Source organism: Notamacropus eugenii, chromosome 2 (genome assembly GCF_028372415.1).
Source record: "Notamacropus eugenii isolate mMacEug1 chromosome 2, mMacEug1.pri_v2, whole genome shotgun sequence".
Lineage (NCBI taxonomy): Eukaryota > Metazoa > Chordata > Mammalia > Diprotodontia > Macropodidae > Notamacropus > Notamacropus eugenii.
In genome coordinates, this window is record NC_092873.1 from 515,030,457 (window position 1) to 515,054,419 (window position 23,963).

General features: G+C 49.3%; 1 protein-coding gene across 1 annotated transcript; it reads left to right on the forward strand.

Annotated features, from left to right (window-relative positions):
* Positions 1-1,957: 1,957 nt before the first annotated feature.
* TMEM61 (transmembrane protein 61) lies at positions 1,958-23,218 on the forward strand (the record flags this gene model as incomplete). Its single annotated transcript, XM_072649590.1, has 4 exons — positions 1,958-2,149; positions 8,731-9,110; positions 10,876-10,983; positions 21,476-23,218. Coding segments are annotated over 4 exons (936 nt in total), but the record flags the coding sequence as incomplete, so codon positions are not given.
* Between the last annotated feature and the right edge of the window lie 745 nt (positions 23,219-23,963).

Below are 23,963 nucleotides of genomic sequence, written 5' to 3' on the forward strand. Positions count from 1 at the left end.
CTGTGTGCCAGTTACTGTTCTGGGGAGACAAATGAGAAAAAGACAGTCCCTGCCCTTCCGGAATTACTAAAGGGGAGGGAAGAGAGAATACACAGGAGACTGAAGAGCAGAAGAGAAGGAGATATGGGGGAATCAGCATGATGTTCCAGGCCACCGAGGGTGTTGAGGAGATTCGGAGTATCCTCAGAATCAGTCTCCATGAACTTATCCTGGGGGAAGTAAGCTATGATGTTCCTGGCACACACCCCCTGCCCCCTGCCTTTGGTGATGCTTTGTTTCCCACATTCACCTGCATTTCTAAGAAACTTAAGAACACCATCTGGCTAATTCTCCCGTTTAAATGCTCTTTGTAGACCCATTTGAAGGGTGGAAAAATCAAGGCTGGGGAGACGCTTGTTCCAGTGATGTCCATGACTGGAATCGGGGGGTCTCAATCCAGAAGGAGGAAGCCAAACATTCCCCTGCTTATAGTCTGTCTGAAGGCCAGTCACTCAGGACATTCAGGCAGTGTGGTACAGTGGGCAAAGCCCTGAGTGAGCAGTCATGGGGCTGTGCGATCCATGGAGCCACTTCTCAGCTCTGGACCTTAGTTTTCTCATCGGTAGAATAAAGTTGGGCTGGATGATCTTTAGTAGATCTGATGGTTTTAAAATTTGAGTTCCCAATTCTGTTATCATTAATACCAGCTACCATTTCCTCAGCACCAAATACTTTCTTCATCTCATCCTCAGTTTCCACTTCTACTCACAGCATCTATTAAGCACCTAATGGGTGCCAGGCACTGGGAATCTGAAGACAAGAAAGGAAATAATTCCTCTCCACAGGAGCTTAGGTTCTCCCGGTTGAAGGTGGGAGGCATTGGGAGGAGACACTATGTATGTAGAGAAGCAAACAAAATGAATGTGAAGACATTTCTTACAGGATAAGAAGGGCATCAGCCGCTGGAGGGAAGAGGGCTGGTGTCCCTCCAGGAGGAGTCAGATGCTGAGCCCAGAAGGGAGCTGCAGATGCCAAGGGGTGGAGGGGAACAGGGTGGGACAAGGGGTGGGGGTGCAGCCGGGGCAGGTGTTCATTTTTGGGCATAAAATCTCGGTAAGGTGCCACAAAAATGGGAGCGACCCACGCCCGGAGTCAGAGTGAGCTGGTGACTGGGGGGATGGAGCACTAGGCCTGGAGTCAGGAAGCCCTGAGTCCCAATTCGATCTTACTATAGGTGTGTGACTCTGGGCAGGTCACCTAACCTCTGTTGCCATCAGCCAATAATAGCATCTACCTCGCTTGGTGGTGAGGGTCAAAGGAGATAATACACAGTGTCGGGCAAGTGGGAGGCAAGCGATATTTAGTCCGTCCCCCACGATTCCTATATTACAGGTGAGGAAACTGAGTCATAATACTTGACAAGGAACTTCTGGAGCTAGATCTCCTTTCAGAGCAGAGGCTGCGTCACTTTAGTCCCTGCGTGCCCAGCGCCTAGCACAAGAACCTAGCACTGAGGGAAGGCTTTATATCTGCTTGTTGACTGACTGATGGATTAATAAATAGGGCTTGGCTTGGATCGGACTGGGTCAGCCCTGGGTGGAATGCGTGATCTCTGGGGATCGCAGGTTGGCTTCTCCCGACTCTGAGACCTGGGGCAGGATGGAGGGTAGGGGAAGGAGTTCCCGGATCCTACGGAGCCCCCGAGTTAGTTTTCGGCCGCCGTGGCCTTGGCAGTGGCTGGTGGAGGGTGTGTGGGGGTGCCCCCGGGCCCGCGGGCGAATGAGCCGACTGGGATCTCCAGACCAGAGCCCGGGCGGGCTCGGGGCCATCACTGGGCACATGCCCCAGGCTGAGGTGCGTGTGTGGGTGCATGTGTGTGCATGTGTGCATGCGTGGGGTGGGGCGGTGAATCATGCCTGGGCCCCTGCCCCGCCCCAGCCGCTCTCAGGGCTCGGGTCAGCCCTGGCTACTCCTTTAAGAAGCTGACTCGGCCCGGCCCCGGCCCCTGCCCCTGCCCCGCCCCACTCCACTCTCAGGGAGCTCCTGCAGACTGCGGACAGTCAGGCGGAGGGACAGACGGGTGGACAGGCTTTGCCTCCGAGCCCGGGGGACTCAGGAAGCCACCCACCCACGGAGTTGGACGGACAGACTTAGATCCAGGCTCCGAGAGGTCAGTAGGTCCGCTGGGGGCCGGTGGGAGGGCCACAGGCTCCGCAGAGTGGCGGCTTGGTGGCCCGAGCGGATCGCTGGAGACCCTGGGCAGGACTGGCGCGTCTCGGCCAGGAATCCCGCTGGCTGCAGCTTGGGTGGGGCTGGGTTGGGCTAGGCAGAGACCTGGGGACCCCCACTTCCCACCCTTGCCTCCTCCTCTCGGCTCCAGGCCCCGAGCCTGCCTTGGGCTGGCTGGCCCGGGATCTCGCACTGGCTCCGGAGCCTCCCCTCTACCCTGAGTACGAAGGGACAGAGTGCCACAGCCTCCCCTCCGTGCCTCTGTTTTCTCTTCTGCAAAATGGGGCGGAGATGAGATGTATTAGGTCCTCTTCATCCGTGTTCTAAGATACTGCCCCCTGGACCCTAGGTTCTGGGACTCTCCTTCCCCCTCGATCTCCCCCCAACTCTGGCTCTCTAGGTTCTTAAAGCTCCTTTCTTCCCAGTGCAGACTGTCCCGGTTCTAAGATACCTACCTGACTCTGTATCTCTGCCTTCTGAGACTTCACCGTCCCGGCTCTAAACGTCTAAGACACCTTCCTTCCTCTGCCCTCGATCGCTCTGTTAAAGCAGACAGTTGGTACTTCGGGAAGTGTACTGGCTCGGGAGTCAGAAGTCCTGGGTTCAAATTCCAAGTCTGAGGTCCTTTCCAGAGTTAAATCTGCGTCTCTGACATTCTGCGATCAGCGGAGGTGTCTGTGACCTTCTTTGTAATCTTTCAGTTCTTTTATGTGCTCCTCCCAGCAGTGATCTGTATTGGCTTTTGCAATCCTAAAGTTCTGGGTTCTAGTGAAGCTTCCAGTTTTAACACCCTCTGTTCTAACTCCTCGTGTCCCAACCCTGACCATTTGAGTGTGTGAGTTGGAAAGGAGAGTTGGAGGAAAGTGGAGGCTGTCCCTGGCCACACATCATCTCAAATCTCCCTTTAAAGCTGGGATAAAGGGGTCCCAGGGACCTGGCTTCTCCTCTGGGGGTAGGTGAGATGGATAATGAATGGTGGGAACCAGGCAGTCCTGGAATGCAGCTCCCAAACAATTGGTTCCTGTTACAGGCATCTGGTCCAGCCTGAGCATCGTTCTCCTCTTCGGGTGCTTCTGACGGCGATGTGATTGTGGCCCTGTCCCCAGCGCAGGAACAAGGCTTCTTTAAACTCCTGCCCCAGCCCAGCCTGCCTAGACTGGCCATGGTTGGTCCTTTGATAAGTATAAATTCCCCTATTCTCTTGAATCCTTCCTGCAACCTCATCTCTCTTTAAAAAGCAGCATGGCTCAGGTAAGGGGGCAGAGTCAAGGATGGAGATAAGAGCAAGGCCTGGAACTGGGACCCTTGGGGTGATTTGGTCATTGCCAGAGAGACACCCACTCTCCCCAGTCTTGATTAATTGTATCCCAGACAGTCTGCTATGGGGAAAGGGCCTTGTGGCTCTTTGAATCCAAAAACACTGACAGTTTTATAGAATCATAGATCAGAGGGGAAGGACAGCATGGTGGAACGCCCACAGGCCTGGGTTCAAAGCCTGTCTCAGACACTGTGTGACCCTGAGCAAGGTGCTGAATTTCTCTGTGCCTCAGTTTCTTTCTCTGTAAAACAGCTAGATCAGATGGCCTCTGAGGTCTCTTCCAGCACTAGAGTTAGTGCCTGAGTCATTGGCCTCAGTTTCCTCCATATGTCAAATGAGAATGTGGATCCTTACCTTGTCTGCTCCCCAGGGGCATTGTGAAGGAAGAACTTCATAAGCTTCAGCAAACTAAAGAAGGGTGAATTATTGTTAGGGACGAAGCTGTGTGTAACCACAGGATGCTCACTTGAGAGACCCAAGGGACCTGAAGAGACCAGAGAGGCCCTCATCTTCAGAGAAGGAAACTGAGGCCCAGAGAAATTCAGTGACTTGGCCAAGGTCTTTCAGCCTAGAGAATTAAGGGACTTGCCCAGGTAGTAAGTGCTGATGGTAGAATTAGAACCCAAGCCCAGAGCTGGGGCTCTTTCGGGCCATCAAGGAATTCAGTCTAATTGGGGAGAGAGAGATTCACATCCCAAGTCCTTTTTTAAAAAATGCATTTCTATTTTGCATTTTATATTCGTATTTTGTATGCTTATCTTAACTCTTACCACAAACATCAAAACATACACTGGGGACCCAAGAACAGGGTGATTTCTGAACCAGGCACATCAGGAATCAGGCACTTTGATGACATGATTTTTGTAGTACAAATGTAAACGTAATGAAATCAGGTAGTAACAGTTTCCCTGTGTGTTTCCCTGTTTTCTGCCTCAAATCTTCCTTTACTTTCTTCTCACATGACCAGTGAACAGCCCCTCCACCCCTCACAGCCATCCTCCGTTCCTCCAGTCTGAGCTGGATTTCTAAGGGAACTGGGGCTGATGGGGAAGCGCAAAGAGTCTATTTGTCTATTTCTAAACCCTCCAAAGAGTAGCTAATCCCCATGCAGAACCATCCTTAGGGATCCTCTTACTTGGGCAAAGGGAAGTTTGGGAGGCGTTGGAGGAGATAAGTGGAGAGGGGAAGGACAGTATGACAGTGGAGGCCACTGGGGTGGGGTGAGGGTGACCCATGCCCCAGAGTCCTGCCTGAAGCTTTGGGTAAAAGGTGGCCCTGGGGGAGAGAAGTATGGAGGTATGAGGACCCTGGGTGGGGCAGTGAGAAAGGAGAGTCCCGAGGACAGTGGAGGAAGGTTCTGGTGACCTTCACCCACTCTGCTCTCACTGGTCTCACCTGCTGTGAAGCAGGGGACGGAGCTTTAGTACCTGAGAAAGAGCATTGACTCCTGACGAACCAGGAGTCAAAAGGGCCCCACCTTCTCACCTCTCATCTGAATAAAACCCCCTGTAGTCTGGTTTCTGACCTCATCATTCCCCCCATTTGGGGGAGAAAGTGACCCATGACCCCTTGGTTGCCAAATCCAATGGCCTTTTCTCCATGTTCCCCCTTCATGACCTCTTTGAAGCCTGTGGTGTCTTTAATTGCTCCATGTTCATATTCTCTTTCTCTATAGGCCTTCTCCACCCTCTTTTACCCATCTGATGGCTCCCTCTCAGTGTCCTCGGCTGGACCTCCACCAAGGGCGCAGCTACATTATAACTGGGGGTGGCCCTCAGGACTCTTGGCATGGTTTCTCCTCCATGTCCCATTTTACAGAGTGGGAAGCTAGCTCAGAGAAATGTACTGACTTTCTCCAGGTCACAAAGTCAGCAGAGACCAAAGTCAGACCTTCTGGCTCCAAGGCCAGGTCTCTTCCCCAGTGCCTGATGAAGTCTTGGTGATGGATGGGAATAGGTTGGTTTCTCTGAGGTCAGTGGCAGCCTGTGTCACCTGGCTGCCCCCTCTGCTGCCCCAGGACTCAAGGCCCCTCTAGAGGGTTCCCTGCACACTTAGCCTGCTTCTGTTTGGGCTTGGCCAGTGAGGAGCACATCGTCTCTCACGGCAGCCCATTCTCAGGGCTGCAAAAGAACATCAAGGACTTGGATTTGAATCCTCCTCCTGGTGTCGACCTCAGGTTCGACACTCCTACCAAGCCACTCCTACCTCTGGCACTCTCTGGTCCAGGGCTCTCACTGGCTCTTACCCTCTGTGTTCTAAGGTTCCTCTCAGCTCTGGCATCCTAGGAGTCTGTTCTGTTCATCACTTGTCTAGATCATCTCTAGGAAACGGGAATTTCTCACCAACCTCTAGTTCAATGTCCAGTGTGGAGGGAGCTCCTCTCTGGCTGAGCTCAGAGGCAGGATAGACAGTGGGAAGGGCAGATGGGTGGCAATTGTGGTGCTGGCCTTTGGATCCTAGGTCTGCTCCTTACCTGGGTGGCTTTGAAGAGGTCCCGCTCACTTCTGAGTTACTGATTCCTGTACTGGAGGAAGCCAGTTGGGATGAGGTGCCCTCCAGCCTAAGGCTGCCCAGCATGCCCAGCATTCCAGCCTGGGCTCCCCTTCCCCCGCCAGGCACATCCCCACATTGTGTTAAGGTCCGGAACTGTGGAGGGACTTTCTCCATCTCTCCCAGGACAATACCACATTCTGGGGAGAGGATGTGGAAAAGAGCTGCCCGTGACTCACCCGTGCCAGGGCACTGGCTGGCTATTCATCACTTTTCCCCTCTTGGACTTTGTTAAAAGGCATTCCTGAAGGCCCAGTCTCCCCCGGGGACTCTGGCCCAGCCAGGCAGCATTCTGGGGTCTGGGTTTTTCAGCCTGCTCCTTTGGAAGTGAGGAGTGTGGCCTGGGCAAGCAGAGTAGGGTTCTGCACTCTGCCTGACATTTTGGTTGCATTCCAGGCCTGGAGGCTGGGACATCTAGGGTCTGGGGGTTGGGATTTGGCAGGGAGGCTTTCTGTCCTCAGCTTGGCTGAGAGAGTCTCTCAACCGAAAAAATGGGGCCTAGTCTGAGGATGAAGCTGGGAGCCAAGCTCCTCACCCATGATGGGCCTGAACAACCTCGGGGGCCCCATGTAGAAAATTAGATTGTGTTATGTTTTATGTTCTAAGGAAGGAGCTTTCTCGTTATCCTTTGATTCTGGAGCTTTTCCCCAGCTTGAAAACTTACCGTGGAGGGGGACAGTGCTAGAGAATGGAGGTGAATCCTGGTCAAGTAAGGAAAATGGAGTCCTAAAGCAGTGAGGGACTCAGAGTCAGGCAGAACTGGGAGAAAATTGAGTGGCAGCATCTCCCAGACACAAGCAAAGCTGGCCTCCAGAGGTGCCTATATGGGGTCAGGAGGCTCTGCTTCTCCCAGGCTGTGTGACCTTAAGTAAGTTCCTAAAACTTTCTGTGCCTCAGTTTTTCCGATCTGTAAAAAAAAAGATTCCGATCTGGACCACATCAGGAGTTCTTAACCTGGGACCCAAGTCTACAGCTGTGTACTGACCATATGATATCTCTACTTTCAAGGCCAGAGAAGCCTTGGAATTGGGATGGAAAAAAAATCACAACTTTTATTTTTTTCGTGCTACACTATAATTGAAATTTAGCATTTCCTTTGATTACATAAAACATATTGCAAGCAAGGGTCACTAGGCTTCTTCAGATGATCATCATAGGGGTCCAGGACACAGCAAGGTTAAGAAACTGGGGACTGGATAATCCAGTTAGCAAACATTTATTAAATGTCTGTTCTACTGGCACATTGTGGTGTGCGTGTGTGTGTGTGTGTGTGTGTGTGTGTGCGCGCACATGCGCTACATGCATAAATTTATTTAGTGCCTACTGTGTGCCAAGCATTGTACTAAGTTAAAGGGATTCAGTGACAAAAAAATGAAATAATTCCTGCTCTGCGGGAGTTTATATTCCCCTTGGAGGAAGCAGTGGGTACCTTTCAGAAAACAGGGTGGTACCCATGTCCACCCAGCACGGTACCCATAGCAGCAAGCTCAGGGCCCAAGGCCCCTGCCTCCAAGGGTCAGGATCTCACCACTAAGCTCCCCACATAAGACACTGGGGTCCACAGAAGCTGGGAGGGGAGAAGATGCTGATGCTGTAGGGGAACTTGGCAAGGAGGAGCGTAGCCCAGGCATCGGGGTCCTCCTGCGCCAAGCAAAGTCAGGAGACAAAAGCTAGGATTTAGAGGTAGAAGCAGCTTTGGACATCATTTAGTCCAAACCCTCACCCCATTGTTTGGATGGAAGAAATGAGGTCCACAGATGGGACGAGGCTTGTTCTACCACTGGCTTTCCTTGGACTGAGATTGGAACCGAGGTCCCCAGACTCTTTTCACTGAACTAAGGCTACGTCTCTTGGCGATCAAATGAGACAGCATAGATTAAGTGCTTTACAATCAGTGAGCATTTATTAAACACCTACTATGTGCCAGTCAGCTGTTTAGTCTTTTCTGAGTCATATTCGACTTTTCATGACCCCTTTTGGGATTTTCCTGGCAAAGATACTGGAGTGGTTTGCCATTTCCTTTCCCAGCTCATTTTACAGGTGAGAAAACTGAGGCAGACAGGGTGAAGTGACTTGTCCAAGGTCACAAAACCAGTGTCCGAGGCTGGATTTGAATTCAGGAAGATGGGTCTTCCTGACTCCAGGTTAGGTGCTCTACGGCTCTGCCTGGTGCCCTGTGTCAGTCAACACCAGATGTTGATATTTTTTTACCATTCCTTCCCATAGCCCTGAAACAATTACCCTCCCTGACCCATCCACCCACCCATCATGGCACCTCCAATTTATTCTCTCTGCACCACACTTTATCCTCTTCTGGGCAGCTCCCCATTCATTCCTTCTTCACAATAGTGTGGGTTCTCATAGGAGTGCAGATATCTTGCCCAATGTCCCATAGGAAGAGGTGAGCAAGGGGCTGATTTCCAGTTGTCCAGTCTAGTCTTTGATTGGCACTATGGCACTGGAGTCGGAGGACCTAGGTGCGAGTCTTGCCTCCCCCTCTGTGACCTTGTGTGAATCACTAAACATCCCCAGACCTCAGTTTTCCTCATCTATAAGATAGGGGTGTTAGCCTGGCTGGCCTACACAGCCCCATCAGACTGTTCTTCACATTCCCTGTCTCTCTCTCTCTCCCCCCCCCCCTTCTCTGTGTTCAGACCTGTGACCGCAGGGTGGCCTCATCTTTCCGTTATGGAGTGACCATCACTGGGGCGGTGGTCCTGGTCACCGGGACGCTCTGCTTTGCCTGGTGGAGTGATGGCGACATGGGGCCTTCTCTGAGCCCTGGGACCAAAGCTTCTCTCCCTGGGAAGGCAGCCCCCCTGACTGGCACCCCAGCCCCCACGACTGCACCCCCCAGTGCCTTGCTGAGGTCAGTCAGCTTCTTCTGCTGCGGCATCGGGGGGATGCTCCTGCTCTGGGGCCTGCTCTGGTCAGCCAAGGCCAACGTCCAGGCAGCCCCTCGATACCACCCCAGCCGTCTCCCCAGGGACCCGAGCTACTTCACAGCCGAGCCCTCCCAGAAGTGGAGCTACAGGTCAGTGGTGTGGGGTGGGCATGGGGTGGGCCTGGCGACCGGGTGGCCCCTGCTCAAGCAGCAGGGAGTGTGTTTCTGTGGCCAGTATCCAGGTGGGAAGCTGGGAGAGGGAGGGGGAGAAGAGCACTCAGCACAACAGGGTGGCATGGTGGGCAGAGGTCTAGGTTGGAATCAGGGAGACCTGGTTTCTCATTCTCTGACCTTCCCTTACTGCGTTACCCTGGATAAGCCATGGTGCCTGTTTGGGCCTCAGTTTCTCTATCTGTAAAATGGGGGTGATAACACTTCTAGTTCCTACCTCTCTGAGTTGTTGAGAAATGATGGATCTGAAGGACTTTGCAAACTTTAAAGTGCTGTGTGAATATCAGTTATTAACATAGGGTTCCTTATCTAGCACTAAAGAGGAGAGCTAATCTTGGGTAATCCTTTACCATTTTCTAAGACCTTACAATCCTCTCATTTGATCCTCACAGCACCCGCCTTAGGCGGTAAGGGTACATCTATTGTTTTGGTTAGGAGCCACAGTTTCATCAGTGAAAGGAACTCTGGGGGTTCTAATGAAGATCTGAGGCACCAGCAGGTTAAGTGACCTACCCAGGGTCTCATAGTCAGTATGAGACAAGTCTTTTTGACTGTAAGGTACGTTTTCTATCCTGTGCTATCCTGTGCTTTTGTTTGATCATCCCCATTTTACGGAGAAGGAAACTGAGGCATAGGACTGGAAAGTGATTTTTTTTTTTTAGAGATAACACAGTTAGTGAGTGACATAGCCAGGAAGCTGGATATGGCTGATGAGGCAGCCATGAGGCCCTAGAAGGCACAATTAGTCCAAGTCACTGCAGCCCTGGCCTTAGTTTCTTCATCTTTGAAGCCCCTTAGAGATCTAAATATGCCACCCCATGATGCCTCTCTGCTGTGAGGATTGTACTTCAGGCCAGAGCCCCTGGAGAGGCCCCACACAGTTTAAGCTAGAAGGGACTTGAGCCATTATCTAACCCAATGGCTGTCATTTTATAGCTTAAGGTCAGGCTGCCTCTAACTAGGAAGTGATAGTGCAAAGGCCTCAAAGCCCCATTCTGAGCTGCCATCCTGGGTGGCCACCCAGAGCCCTGGAGGGAAAGATCCAGATGGGTTGGGCCCAATGAGTCCAAGAGGAATCAGAAGATGGAAGGACCAGGCTACCTTTGCAGCTTCCTTTCCCCTCATCACTGCCCCCTCTCCTCCTAGCCCCCCAACCCACAGGCTCCTCTCTCAGACACTTCCTAGCTGTGTGACCCTGGGCAAGTCACATCACGTGTGTGTCTCAGTTTCCTAATCTGAAAAATAAGCTGGCGCAGGAAATGGCACACATCTCTAATACCTAACCCTTGTTTCCAGCCTCAAAGGGTCACCGATGTAGAGCTGGAAAGAGGAACCTTTTCTAAAAAAGATTTGGATAACTACATTTCACTAGAATTCATTCGCTTCATAGTGCTCTGTATTTATATCATGAATTCAAAAGCAGGATTCTGTGCAGGGGCCCATAGGTTTCAGGAGCCTGAATGTCAAAACAAAAAAGGTGAAGGACCCAGGGCTGGTCCAGCCTTCTCTTAGATATGCAAACAGACAGACGTGCACGGAGATCTTCAAAGCAGCTTGTCCAGTATCACAGGGGAGTTACTATTTGTATGTGTGTGAATGTTGGAGTGTATGTATGTACACTGTGCATGTGTGTGCATAAGCACATGTATGTCCACACCTTGCGTGTGTGTGTGTGTACTTGCAGACGCAGGCTGAGGATGTGTGCCAGCCTTCGAATCCAGTCAGAGTCTGAGATTTGTACAAATGAGAGTCGTGACCATGTTTTCATGCCCATTGCCCCTCCCTCAATAGGGTGAGTTTTACTCTTCTTTGTGACCAGGCTTTTCACTCCATGAGGAAAAAGGGAATATTGTGGGGAGAATCACAGGTTTTGAGTTCGGTGGAGCCTTGCAGGCCACCTAGTCTGACCCTCTCGTTTTACAGATGAGCAGCTGAAGATGAGATATCAAGTGACTTGCCCAGGGTCACTCAGCTAGTAAGTGTCTGGGGCAAGATTCAAACTCATCTCTTGCTGATTCCAAGTGTGGTTCTTTGTGTTGCCTATTGCAAACTACCTTTAATTAAAGCCTTCTCAGGAACTGAGAATATTGTTAGATGTCCCCAAATCCCAAGCTTGGGTCCCTAGAGATGCCATAGTGCACAGAGTTCTGGGTCTGGAGTGGGAAAGACTCATTTTCATGAGTTTAAATCTGGCCTCAGACACTTGTTAGCTGTGTGACCCTGGACAAGTCACTTCACTCTGTTTGCCTCAGTTTCCTTATCTGTCAAATGAACTAGAGAAGGAAATGACAAACTACTCCACTATCTTTGCCAAGAAAATCCCAAATGGGGTCACAAAGGCACGACCCAAATGACTCAATGACAACAAGCCCAGGTTGGGTGACAGGCTCTTCTCATCTTCTGTGACTCTCTTCACCTGGTCAGCCTCCATGTGGCCTCTACCTGCTGGGTCAGTGAACAGTTCTAGGTCCCAGCTGACCAGCTTGGACATGACCTTCCACTTACTTGCATATCAGAGAAAGAGAGAACTGTTGTTATGTACATAGTCTGATATTTACCCAACAGAGCCCCGGGTCACAGTCATGTCCAGGCAGGGCCATAGTCACCTTCAGCTCTTGGTGGTGTCTGAAATTGATTCAAACTATTCTCACTCAGTGGTCAGTCAGCGGGCAACCTCAGGGGGCTGGGATAGGCTGGGCATTGGGGTAAAGCATTAGAATGTTACAGTGAAAATCTAGAATGTTAGAGACCGTGGGATGTCAGAGCTGAGAAATACCTTAGAGCACAGAATGCCAGGGCTAGGGAGGATCTTAGAGCACAAGAGAGACTTTAGAGCATAGAATGCCAGGGCTAGGATGGACCTTAGAACATATTTAGAACTGAGAGAGATCTTACACCAGAGAAAAAAGAATGTCAGAGGCTTAGAATAGAAAATCTCAGACTTGGGAGGAGCCATAGGACAGAGAATGAGAGTGCTGAGAGGGACCTGAGAACGTTCCAGTCCTGGTCCTCCTACTGACTACTATATGGTTTGGGGGTGGAGGGAGTTTTTTCTCCTCTCGAGCTTCAGTTTCCTCACCTGTAAAGGAGGTAGTCAGACTAGGTAGAATCTAAGCTCAAACCTTCTCTGACTCCAGAGCCTCCAAGACCAGGTTTTCAGCGTTCAGTCCCAATTTCCTCAGATCTCAGATTTTCTCGAGGGAAGGGACCTCAGAGGTCAGTGTGTCTCTGAAGCTCCCTCGGCTCTGAAGAGCTGTCACTGGGCAGGCCAAGCTGGGGGGCAGGATGGGAGGCGAGGCGTCCAGGCTGGCAGGGCGCTTAGAAATCATCTGATTCAACCCCCTCGTTTTCCAAAGAAAGCAACTGAGCCCCAGAAAGTGGAGGACACCTCTTCAGTGGGGCACAGGAGGACGGCAGAGCCCACACTAGATGCCATACCTCCAACTCCTAACCAGGACTCTCTGGCAGCCTTGAGAGCAAAAAGATGAATGGGGGAAAAGAAAAGGAAAAGGGGAGGGAGTGAAAAAGTCAGCTTCTCTACATTTGTTCTCCCCAGAGGGCCTAGTGAAGGGCCATGCACACCTTATAAATGAATAGGGATGAGTCACTGAACAGAGGTTGGAGCAGGAAGGACCATTTTACAGAGAAGGAAACTGAGGCCCAGGGCGGGGAATGACAAGGTCACAGAGGTGGCAGGTAGACAGTTAATGGACTGATTAATTTTGTTGACCTACTTGTCCCTTGTCTTTCTTGTCTTAGTTACAAGGGCCAGTTAGCTAGGTAACTCAGCTTCTCCTCTCCTGTTTGTTTCCCCCTCCCTTCTTTCTCCTATCCAAAGGAAGGTAAATTTGGATGGTCAGAGGATGCCCAGTTAACTTGGGGTTTACTGGCTAGAGCCTTCCCTTCCCTTCCTTTCCCTTCCGTTCCTTTCCCAAAACCTTAAACCTACTGCACTCTGCAGCCCATAGATTGTAACACACTAGACCCCTGCCCAAGCTCCACTGAAGGGCTGTTTTCTGGACCCTCCTGCCTTAGGAATGATTATCCGTAGTAACTGTTGCTGTTTCCCTCTCAGCCTGATTTAGTTATTTTTCTTTGCCTCATTAAAGGGGTCATCCCCTGACTACTTTTTAAACAGGCCTATTCACTGAATACCCTCACCTTAAGTGAGTACCGAATAGGCCTTGGCCTAAAGGGGTCAAGGTCTCCCATTGCATCCTGGGTCATCTCCAGTCATTCTAATGATGACTGGACCCAGACGGCTCAGGAAGAGAAAGTGAGGCTGGTGACCTGCACAGCCTTCCCTCACTCAAAACAAAGTCAAGTGCAAGTCATATCATCATTTCTCTGATGGCATGGTCTTCTTCAGCAGCAAACGATAAACACAACAACAAAGGCCAGCTCTCTGGCTGGGTGGAAAGTGAAAGGATATATTTGAAAATGAAAATAATATAAATAAAAAGTTATTTTTTAAAAAACTCGATGTTTAACAAGAGAAGAGAATCATGTTACTGTACAGTAAGACCCTTGGAGGGCGTCCACTCCAGCCGCTCCCTCACATTCAGCTCCTTCCCCTGCAAGGAGCTCACTACCACCTCCCCAGACAGACCAGCCTCTTAGGCTCCCCTTACACTGCCCCTCCTATGACCTGACCCCAGTTGGCCCCTTGGGGGCCACCCCGCTCCCCTTCCCTCTTGGTCTTCCATGCTGAAGATCTGGGGAGGACAGAAGGTGGCAGACAGTCACCTCCCACAGAGAGATGCAAGGTCCAGACGTGTAACTCAGGGTGGGTTACTTAGCCTCATCTGCCTCCATGTCCTTGTCTGTAAAATGCGGATAATGATAGCACCCAGTCCCCAGGGTCATGTTGTGGGTAAGATGAGATGGCATTTGTAAAGCACTTTGAAATCCTCAGTGCTAATGACTGCTACTGTTATTGTTACTCTAGAAACATACGACCTTTCCTACGATGCTAGAAACTTAGAGTTCAGTAATCTGGAAGACTGAAGGCCTGAACCTAGATGAGGAGCCATAGAGACAAATGCCACCACAATGGACAGGCCACTTTCTTTAAAAAAAAAGAACAATCCTATAAAGAAACCTTTGGTGCCTAATGTTTTTAGCAGTATTAAGTCATTGTCTCTCAAGTTCATGCTTTTTTCCCTGACATGATGACTCTGGGAAGATATCCACAAGATAAAAGAGTCATTCACCCAATGGTCCCTGGGACCCCTTAAGAAGCTTCTTGGTCCTCAGAACACCTGAGGTCATGGAGGGAATGCTAGACTTACAGTCAGGAAGGCCCAGATTCAGATCTCACCTTAGGCACATACTAGCTGTGGGGCCCTGGGCAGGTCACTTCTCTCAATTTTTCTCACTGCCTCAGTTTCCTCATCTCCAAAATGGAGAGACAAAACTAGCACTTACCTACCAGGGTGGCACGGATCAAAGGAAGACGTGCAGAAAGCATGTTGTAACCCTTAAAACACTGCACATATGACAAAGATTGTGGTTATCTCCCTCAGTGACAGTGCCTTCTTTATGGATCACTGAACTTTGTTTTTAACGTTCACAGTAAATTCAATGTGTAGCTGTCAGAGCTGCCTGGCCTGTCTCTCATTCCCTCTGGTCTCCCTCCTGTCTGTTTTCAAAAACTCCCTTCCACGGCTGACTCTTTGTTGTTTTGGCTTCCTTGTGCCCAACCTCTTTCCCCTTCCCTATTAAATGAAGGAGAGACAGAGACAGAGAGAGGAAACAGAAAAGAGGAGAGGAAAGACAGACACAGACAGAGAGAGAGATAGAGAGACAGAGAGAGGAAATAGAGAAGAGGAGAAGACAGACAGACACAGACAGAGAGAGATACAGAAAGAGAGATGGAGAGAGAGAGACAGAGAAAGAGAGAGAGAAGTTACAGAGAGGGAAGAGAAGAGGAAGAGAGAAGAGGACAGACAGACAGAGACAGAGGAACTAGAGAAGAGGCAAGGACAGAGAGAGACACAGATAGAGGAACCAGAAAAGAGGAGAGGACACACACGCACATGCGCGCGCACACACACACACACACACAGGTAACCAAAACTCATAACAAGCCCCATAAGACAAAACAGATCCCCTGCTGGGAGTGGCTACATTCTAACGGACTTAGCTCCAATTCTGGTTCCTGGCAAGTCTAGAGTTCCCTGATCTCCACCCAACCCCAAGCACCTGATCTAAGGCAGAACAGCTGGCTCAGTCAGGGCAGGCTTCCCGGAGGAGGCGGCCCCAGACATTTGCTGGGAAGGAAAAATTTCCTTCATAAGCATTTCCTAAGTGCCTGCTCTGGACTAGGGACTGGGGGCAGAGAGACAAAACTGGCACAGCCCCATGCTCCAAGACAGACCATTCTACTGAGAGAAAACTGCACAAAGAAGTAAATGCAAACTGTATGGGCATTTCTGTGGGGATTGAGGATGGGGGGATGGAGATCAGAGAAGGCCTCATGGAGAAGTGGCTCTTGAGATGAGGAGGGAGGGCATCCCAGGTGTGGGGGACAACCTGTGCAAAGGTCCAGAGAAGGGAGATGGAGTCTTATGTCCTGGGATTAGAGCAAATTAGACTGGAACACTGAGTATGTGCAAAAGAGTTATGGGAAATCAGTCCACACTGACTTTCTTTGTTCCAAAATCCTTCCTAACTCTCACATTTTATATCCTCAGGCCTCCCCCAGCTCTAACATTACCTGCTCTAAGACCCCTCCCAGCTCTGACATTCTGCCGTCTATAATGTTCTCTGGTTCTTTTCTATGACCTTCCTATGCTTGGCTGTGGACCAGCACTCTCTCTCTGCTCCCCCTTCTCCCAGGTCCAGGATCCAGACCCATATCCTCTGAGTTAATTTCCCTTCTGTGCTCCTCCTCTCCCCCTCTTCCCCCCCAACCCCCATCTAAAGCCATCTGGCCTGGGCCTCTTCCCAGATCCCTGCATACAAACCAGCACAGTCAGTAAGGGCTTTGGTGCCAGGCTGCTTCCCAGAAGGGCAGGGAGGGGCAAATGAACCCAGTGGCCAGGTCCTGTTTGAGGTTTTCTGGAGGGACTCCTGTATTTTAGCCAGAAACCATCTTCCAGGACAAAGAGAATTCATGGGAAAGCCTGGGGACCAAGCTGACCTGGGGCTGTCCTTCATGAGAAACCTGTGGAAAGCCCAGAGTCAGATATGGGATCAAATCCCTATCTCAGATACTGTCTTCCACACTCAGATAGTGTGACCCTGGACAAGTCAGTCAGTAAATATTAAGTACCTACTATGTGCCAGGACGGGTAGATAGGTGTCACAGTGGATAGAGCTCAGAGTCTGGACTCAGGAAGACTCATCTTGCCTCAGATTCTTACTGTGTGACCCTGGACAAGTCACTTAACCCTGCTGACATCAGTTTCCTTATCTATAAAATGAGCTGGAGAAGGAAATAACAAACCAGGCCAGTATCTTTGCCAAGAAAACCCCAAAGTGGGTTATGAAGAGTCAAACATGACTGAAATCAGCTGGACAACAACCATAAATGTGGCAGGCACTGTGGTTCTCCTATGGAGCTCATAGTCTTATGGAGGGGACAAGTCACAACCTCTTTGAGCCTCAGTTTCTTTGTGTGTCAAATGAGGGGATTGGAGCCAGGGACCTCAAAGGTCTTCTCAAGCTCTAAATCTATTTCCCTGTATTAGAGTAAAATGAGATCTTAGAAATCATCTTGGACCAAGGGTTTTTTACATTCATGTGACATGAAAGATCCCGTTGACTATTTGGTCAAGCCAGCAGACCCATTCTCCAGATGATGCTTTTAGATGCATTTCATGACATCACGTAGAACTACAAAAGAAACCAATTCTAGTGAAATACAACTGTCAAGCTATTTTTTCAAATAAAATCACTGATTCCCAACTTAAGAACCCAACTCTGCCATTTTGTAGATGAAAAACCTGACAGCCCAGAGAGATCTCATTTATCCAGAGCCACAGAATGATTCAGTGGCCCAGCAGTGACTGGAATGAAGATGCCACATCCAGAGCTATCATATCAAGATGTGTTTGTTTTTAAAACTCGAGTTAAACTGTGCATTCCATTGCATTTCCTTTAGCTTTTTGGCAGTTCCCACTATTTGCTTGGCACTGTCTCAGGTACTGAAACCATGCCTGCCCTCAAGAAGCTTACATATTATTGGGGGGAAAGCATGTACATCCATGAATAAATATGAAACAGAAATTCATTTCAAGGAAAGAGAGACCCACATCTACTCTGAAGGGCAGTTTGTTAAAGGGCTTGCTGATGGCACAGTAGAAGGATCAGGCAGAATGGAGTGAGACCAATTTATGTCGGTATGAAGGAGCTGGGAAGGGAGCTATGGTGGGGTCCTGAGTAGAACCATAGGGTCATGGAATCCCACACCTTTTACAGTAGCAAAGGCAATTCTGACTTACTTAGCAGTTTCTGAGGAAGTAGAGTATGCTCCGCCTTATGGTATTGATCATCTTATCAACGACTTGAATAAAGGTATGGATGGCAGGAAATCCAATTTGCAGATGCCACAAAGCTAGAAGAGAAAGCCAGCCCACTCGATGACAGTCAGGGTCTCAACGTTGCATGACAGCCTAGACAGTATGGACTGAATCTCATCAAATGAAGTTCATACACTTGGGTCCAAAAAAATCAATTTTATAATGACAAGGTGCAAGAAGGTGACTAGACTGTAGTTGAGCTTCCAACAATATGGGGGGCTTTGGTGGACTGTCAATTCCATAGGAATCATTAATCGATATGGCTGTCAGAAAGCTAATGAAATCTTCATGGATTGCCATGGCTAACGGATGTCACCAACAGACTGGTGATGAATCTCTCTGTACCCAGATAGGCTGATCTCAGGAAGCAGACCCATTTGGGTGCCTGGACCATATCCAAGGCCTTTGCAGCATGGTAGAGCCTCCCTGGTCTTGTACTCTGGTCTATCATAGCTTTGGAGAAGCCAGGGATACATCTGAACAGGGCTTTTTGGAGGATCTCTGCCATCCTGGGCTGTGTCAAGAGAAATAGAATGTCCAGACCTGGGGAGGTGCTTGACCATTCTCCAATGCTCTCTCCTGGCCAGACCCTCTGTGCAGTATGGTGTATGGTCAAACTTTAGGAGGAGTGTCACTAACCTGGCTTGAGCCCCCAGAAGGAGAATGGGAAAGGGCTCTGAGAGTTTGTTTACCATGGAGCGATAGGGAGACAGGCTAGATGTCTCCAAGTAGCTTATGGGGGATTAGAGTTCTCCTGCTTCTCTTTAAGCAGAGGCTGGATGACCACTTGTCAGAATGATGATGATGATGGTAGCTAAGCATTTATACAGCACTTTAAAGTTTGCAAAGTACATCACAGATATCTCATTTTATCCTCGCGACAGCCCTGGGAGGCAGACACTCTTATTATCCCTTTTACAGATGAGAAGATTGAGGCAAGCAGTTTAATGACTCGCCCAGGATCACACCAGGTGTGATTTGAGTCAGAATTTGAATTTGTGTCTCCCTAACTCCAAGTTCAGTGTTCTATCCACTCACCCTGGCTCTCCTAGGATGTTCTAGTGGGAATTTTTTTCAGGTATGGGTCAGAGTAGGTAGCCTTCAGGGTCACTTCCAATTCTCCATTTCTGGGATCCTGTTCAGCCTCCAAAGGAAGAACAAGGGGCAAAGAGGCAAATTTCTGCATAAGAAAAAACTTCATCGTGAACAGTGTCACCAAATGGAGTGGGCTGCCTTGAGAGGGCCTGGGTTCCTCCTCATGGTAGGGCTTCAAGAAAAAGCTGGTTTTGTTATACAAGAGACTCATTTGTAGGCACAGGTTGGACTCTATGGTCCCTGGGGTCCAATCCTGAGGTTCAGTAATTCCCATTGGGTCCAGTCGTTGAGCCTGGATGCATTCTGGACTAGTGCATGACTCTCCATTTTGTCTTCAATGGGATCATGAGAGACTTGACCAAATGGTTTTGCTAAACACTAGCTGTATGTCATCAACCATATCCCCCTGACTAGTAACCCTGTCAAAACAGGAAAAAAGGCTAGTCTGGCATGCTCTGCTGCTCTTGAGGAAACCCTGGCTGACATTTTTTGATTACCAGTCCCCTCTCCAGTTGGTCCCTAACCATCCATTTAATAATAGGTTCTGGAATTTTGCTAGGATTTGAAGTTGAGTTTGTAGATAATTCTCCTTTCCAATGGAAAACCAGGCTAACATTTGACCTTCTCCAGTCTCAGGATGTCTCCCCCATCCTCCATGGCCCTTCAGACATCACTGAGAGTTGCTCAGAAACCACATCCATCCATACTTCCAGGACCCTTCACTGTCATTCCTCTGGGCCTGGTGACTTGAATTCATGGAGGGCAGGTAGGCGCTAGCACTCTTATCATAGGTTTCCCTGCTGGCCATTTTTGCTCAGCCTTTTCTAATCCATAGATAATCTTCATTGGCAAAGAAAACAGGAAAAAACTTCAGTGGAATAACTGTCTTCTCTCTACTGTTCAGCGATGTCATCCTGTTCACCCCATCACTACATCCAAGAGCCTGTCCCTTCTTTCATCTTTCTCTATTCCACAATCTGGCCAACAGAGTCAAACCTTTGTCACTGTCTTTAGTATCCTTTGCCAGCCTCAGCTCATTCTGAGCTTTGACATACAGACACTATTCTTACAGGACTATACCATGCTTGGGGACTCATACTCTGTTACTTGCCCTTGCCTATATATGTTCTGTCTTAAAAAACAAAAAAACAAAAAACTGATGACATCTTTTTAAAATCTAAGTTGGTTGGAAAGTTCCTTTTGTATCCACATTGGTCCTTCAGACAACTCCCTCATTTTTTGTGTCTATAAGCATTTCTCATCCTTCTTAGACTCCTTTGCTGGATCTTTATCCATGTCCACTAACTGGGTGTCCCCCAAGTCTCTGCCCTGGGCCCTCTTCCCTTTTCCCTCTGCCTTCAGTGACCTCATCAATTCCCATGTGTTCAATTAATCATCTCCATGCAGATGACTCCCAGATCATCCACCAACCCAAGACAATTCAACGTAACCATCAGACTGCATTCCACAGCCATAGTTCCCCACCTCTTCAGGCTGTATAATTTAGATCTAGAAGACACCTCAGAGGTCACTTAGTCAACTTGCTCATTTGTGAATGAGGGATGAAGAAATAGAAGAAATAGGATTAGAATTGACACCACGAATGAGACCATCTAGTTACCTAGACTCCCAAGGTCAGTTGCACTTTCTTCTTGTAATGGGACTGAATCTCATGTAGAGAGTTCCTCTCTCTCTCTGTATGTCTGTTTCTCTTTCTCTCCAGTCTTTCCCTAAATTTCCTTTCTACTTCCTAGAAACATGCCTGTCTCCCCAATCCATAAAAAAGCCCTCTTGAGATCCCAACAATCTCCCTGCTTTCTCTCCTGCCCTAGGCTAAACTCCTGTCTGGTTTTCATATTTGAGTCTGCAGCGCTTGGCACACGATGAGCTGTTAATAGGTGCTCATTCATTCTTGAAATAGCCGTCAACACTCTCCATTGCTCCGTCTTCCTCTTTTCTCCTCTTCCAAATCCTCTGAAAAGCTTGTCAACCTCATCATTTAACTGAAGCTGTCCTCTCCAGAGGCACCAGTCCTTCATTGCTGAATCCCCTGGCCTTTTCCCAGGCCTCCTCCTTCCTGAGGTCTCTGCAGCATCCCACCTTGCTGTCCCTTTTGTCCCCCTACATCTTCTCTGTGACCTCGAGGCACGGCTTTCTTGTGACTCTCCCTCTACCTTTCTGATCACTGTCTCAGTCTCCTTGGCTGGCTCTTCATCCGGACCATGCCCATTACTCGCCACTCTGGGTGTCTCCAAAGTCTCTGCCCTGGACTTTCTTATCTTCTTGGATGTTCCTTCTCAGTGGTCTCATCAACTCCCATGGTCAATGACCATTTCCATAAAGATGCTTCGCAGATCTGGGTGTCTCTCCTGATCTCTCTCCTGGTCTCTCTCCTGACCTCCAATTCTATGTCACAAAGTGCCTACTGGATGTTTCAAATTGGATGTCCTGTAACATCTAAACTCAGTCTGCCCCAAACTGAGCTCATTATCTCTCTCCCCAAGCCCTTCCCTCTTCCTAACTTCAATCTATCAGTCATACATATATTACCCGACTCTGTAAAAAGGCTATAGAAATAGGAGAGTATTATTATGACTCCAGCTCCAACCCTCTCTTTTTCTCCTCTTTCCACTAACACCCTCTCATTTTGCTCCCCATTCTTAGTAGCTGGTCATCTACCTCAATCCCCACCTATGAGATGGCCGTGACCTGTAGCCCTCCTGTACCAGAAGAGGAAGAAGAAGAGAATGAACCGCCCCCGTACAGCAGGGCCAATGGCATGAGACCAGTAGGACTGACCCGAAGCATATCTGATGGGGCTCTGCTTGTGCCTCTCCAGCCAGAGATGTGGGGAAACCAAGGCACAGCCTGGGTCAGCCCCCCACCCAGCTATGAGAGCATTGATGCCTGTGGCCTGTGACTGACAACTCAGCCTGAACCAAGTTCTTTCCTTGGATGCCCCATTGCTGCTGCCCACTGGGTGGAGGCTGACCAAGAACCCAAATGGAGGAGTATAAGTCCAGACTGGCTGCTGTCACTCTCCAGAGACAACCTTCAGTAAAGGCTAACAGGAGTCAAGAGGAGCTGATGTTTGGGCTCAAGTCCAAGTAAGACTTGGGTCTGGGTCCTCAGTGGGCCCCAGACTCAGTGTGTGACTGGGACCAAATGCTTTCACCTCTCGTTTCTTCCTCATCTGAAAAATGGGACTCCTAGTACCTATTCTATAGGTCTTTGGTGGATGTTAGGAGCATCAAATGAGATAATGAATCAGAAAATAATTTTGTAAACTAGAATACAATAGAGATGAGAGGGATTGTTTTTATTGGTGCCTGGGTACTTGAGTGGCCTTCCATAGAAGAAGCTACCCCAGGAGTCTGGGGGCAGACTTCAGCATCTCTATGACCCCACGTCCCTACTATGGCTCCTTACTCTCTCCCCACCAACCCCCAGGAGACAAAACAGGTAGAAGGAGAAGATTGGGACAGATCGCTTCTCAGCCTTAGTTTCCTCATCTGTAGAATGAGGACAATCATCTCTGCCCTCCCTAGGCTGTTGTAAAAGTCAAAGCAGCCAGAAGAAGCTGTTATCAGGTACTAGAACCTTATTTGAATGGAGGGAGGAGAGACGGGCCCCAGGCACTGTCATTGACCTGGAATGGACAGCCCCAGTCAGCAAACCCTTTACCAAAGAAGCCTGAAAAGAGCAGGCTCCTGGGCCCAGGAAGGCACAGAGGGAGTAGGAGAAGGATTCAGGACAATGAGGTTGGCCTACAAATCCATCCACAATAAACCATCAGATGTTATCTAAGTAACCCCTTTCTCCAAGGTCAAGGGTACGAGGCATGTTAGAAGGGATGAAGAAGGACATAGTTCTCTCCTATGGAGTTAACAGTTTAATAGAGACAACAAAGGAGAATCAGTATGGAAGAGCTGGGGAGACCTTTAAAATCTAACTCCCTCATTTTGTGGGTGAGAACACAGTGTAGAAGCCCTTAAAACAGGGAAGGTCAGAGCTGGGAGGGGCCTGAGAACAGGGAAAGTCAGGGCTGGGAGGGGTCATAGAGCAGGAAATGTCAGAGCAGAGAGGGGCCTGAGAACAAGGGATGTCAGGGCTGGAAGGGGCCTGAGAACAAGGGATGTCAGGGCTGGGAGGGGCCTGAGAACAAGGGATGTCAGGGCTGGGAGGGGTCTAGAAAGTAAGTGCTTTACTGAAGGGCATTCCACTAGTGAGCAGACCAACTCCTTTGAGTCTTGTGCTCTGTTATATCATTTTTTTTTCCTTTTTCTGGTGGGTCCCCTGGTCCTTATAATAGGGATTTTTGCTGAGAGTAAGGACTGATTTTATCTCCCATGTATCCCCAGAACTGAGCACATAGTAGTCGCTTAATAAATGCTTCTTGAACTGAAATGAGGTCAGGACCACTGATTCCTCCTGCCGAACAAGAAGACACATGACCCACCACCACCACCATGACCTCTCCTCCCCGATTCTCCAATCCTGCTTCCCCCCCCCCCCCCTCCGCCTCTCCCCTTACTGCCCTGCCCCCTTCCCCCGGGAGCTGGCAGTTTCCAGATTAGAATATCCATCTGCATGTGACCTTGGGGAAAGAACCCTGCAAACCTGGAACCTAACTTTACTCCTGTCACCAGCTTGCTTTGTGATCTTTGGCAAGTCACTTCCCTAACTTGAGCCTCAGTTTCCCGTTTGTGAAAAGAGGATATTTTACTAAACTATGTCAAAGGTTCTAACATTCAATGCTCTAAGTTCCCTCCTGGTTCTGAAACTCTGTCCTAAGGGCTTGCCCACCTCTGACATTCCATGTTCTAGTATCCCTTCTAGCTCAGACACCTTGTTGTGGTTGTCCAGTCATTTCAGTCATATCCGACTCTTCATGACCCCATTAGGGGTTCTCTTGGCAAAGATATTGGAGCGGCTGGCCATTTCCTTCTTCAGCTCATTTTACAGATGAGGAAACAGAGGCAAGCAGGGTCCCATGACTTGTCCAGAGTCGCATAACTTGCCCAGGGTCACACAACTAAAAAGCGTCTGAGGCTGGATTTGAACTCATGAAGATGAGTCCTGCTGATTCTGAGTCCAGTGCTCTCCAACATCTTCCATTTGCTTCAAAACCCTGTCTTCTTGCACTGTGGTT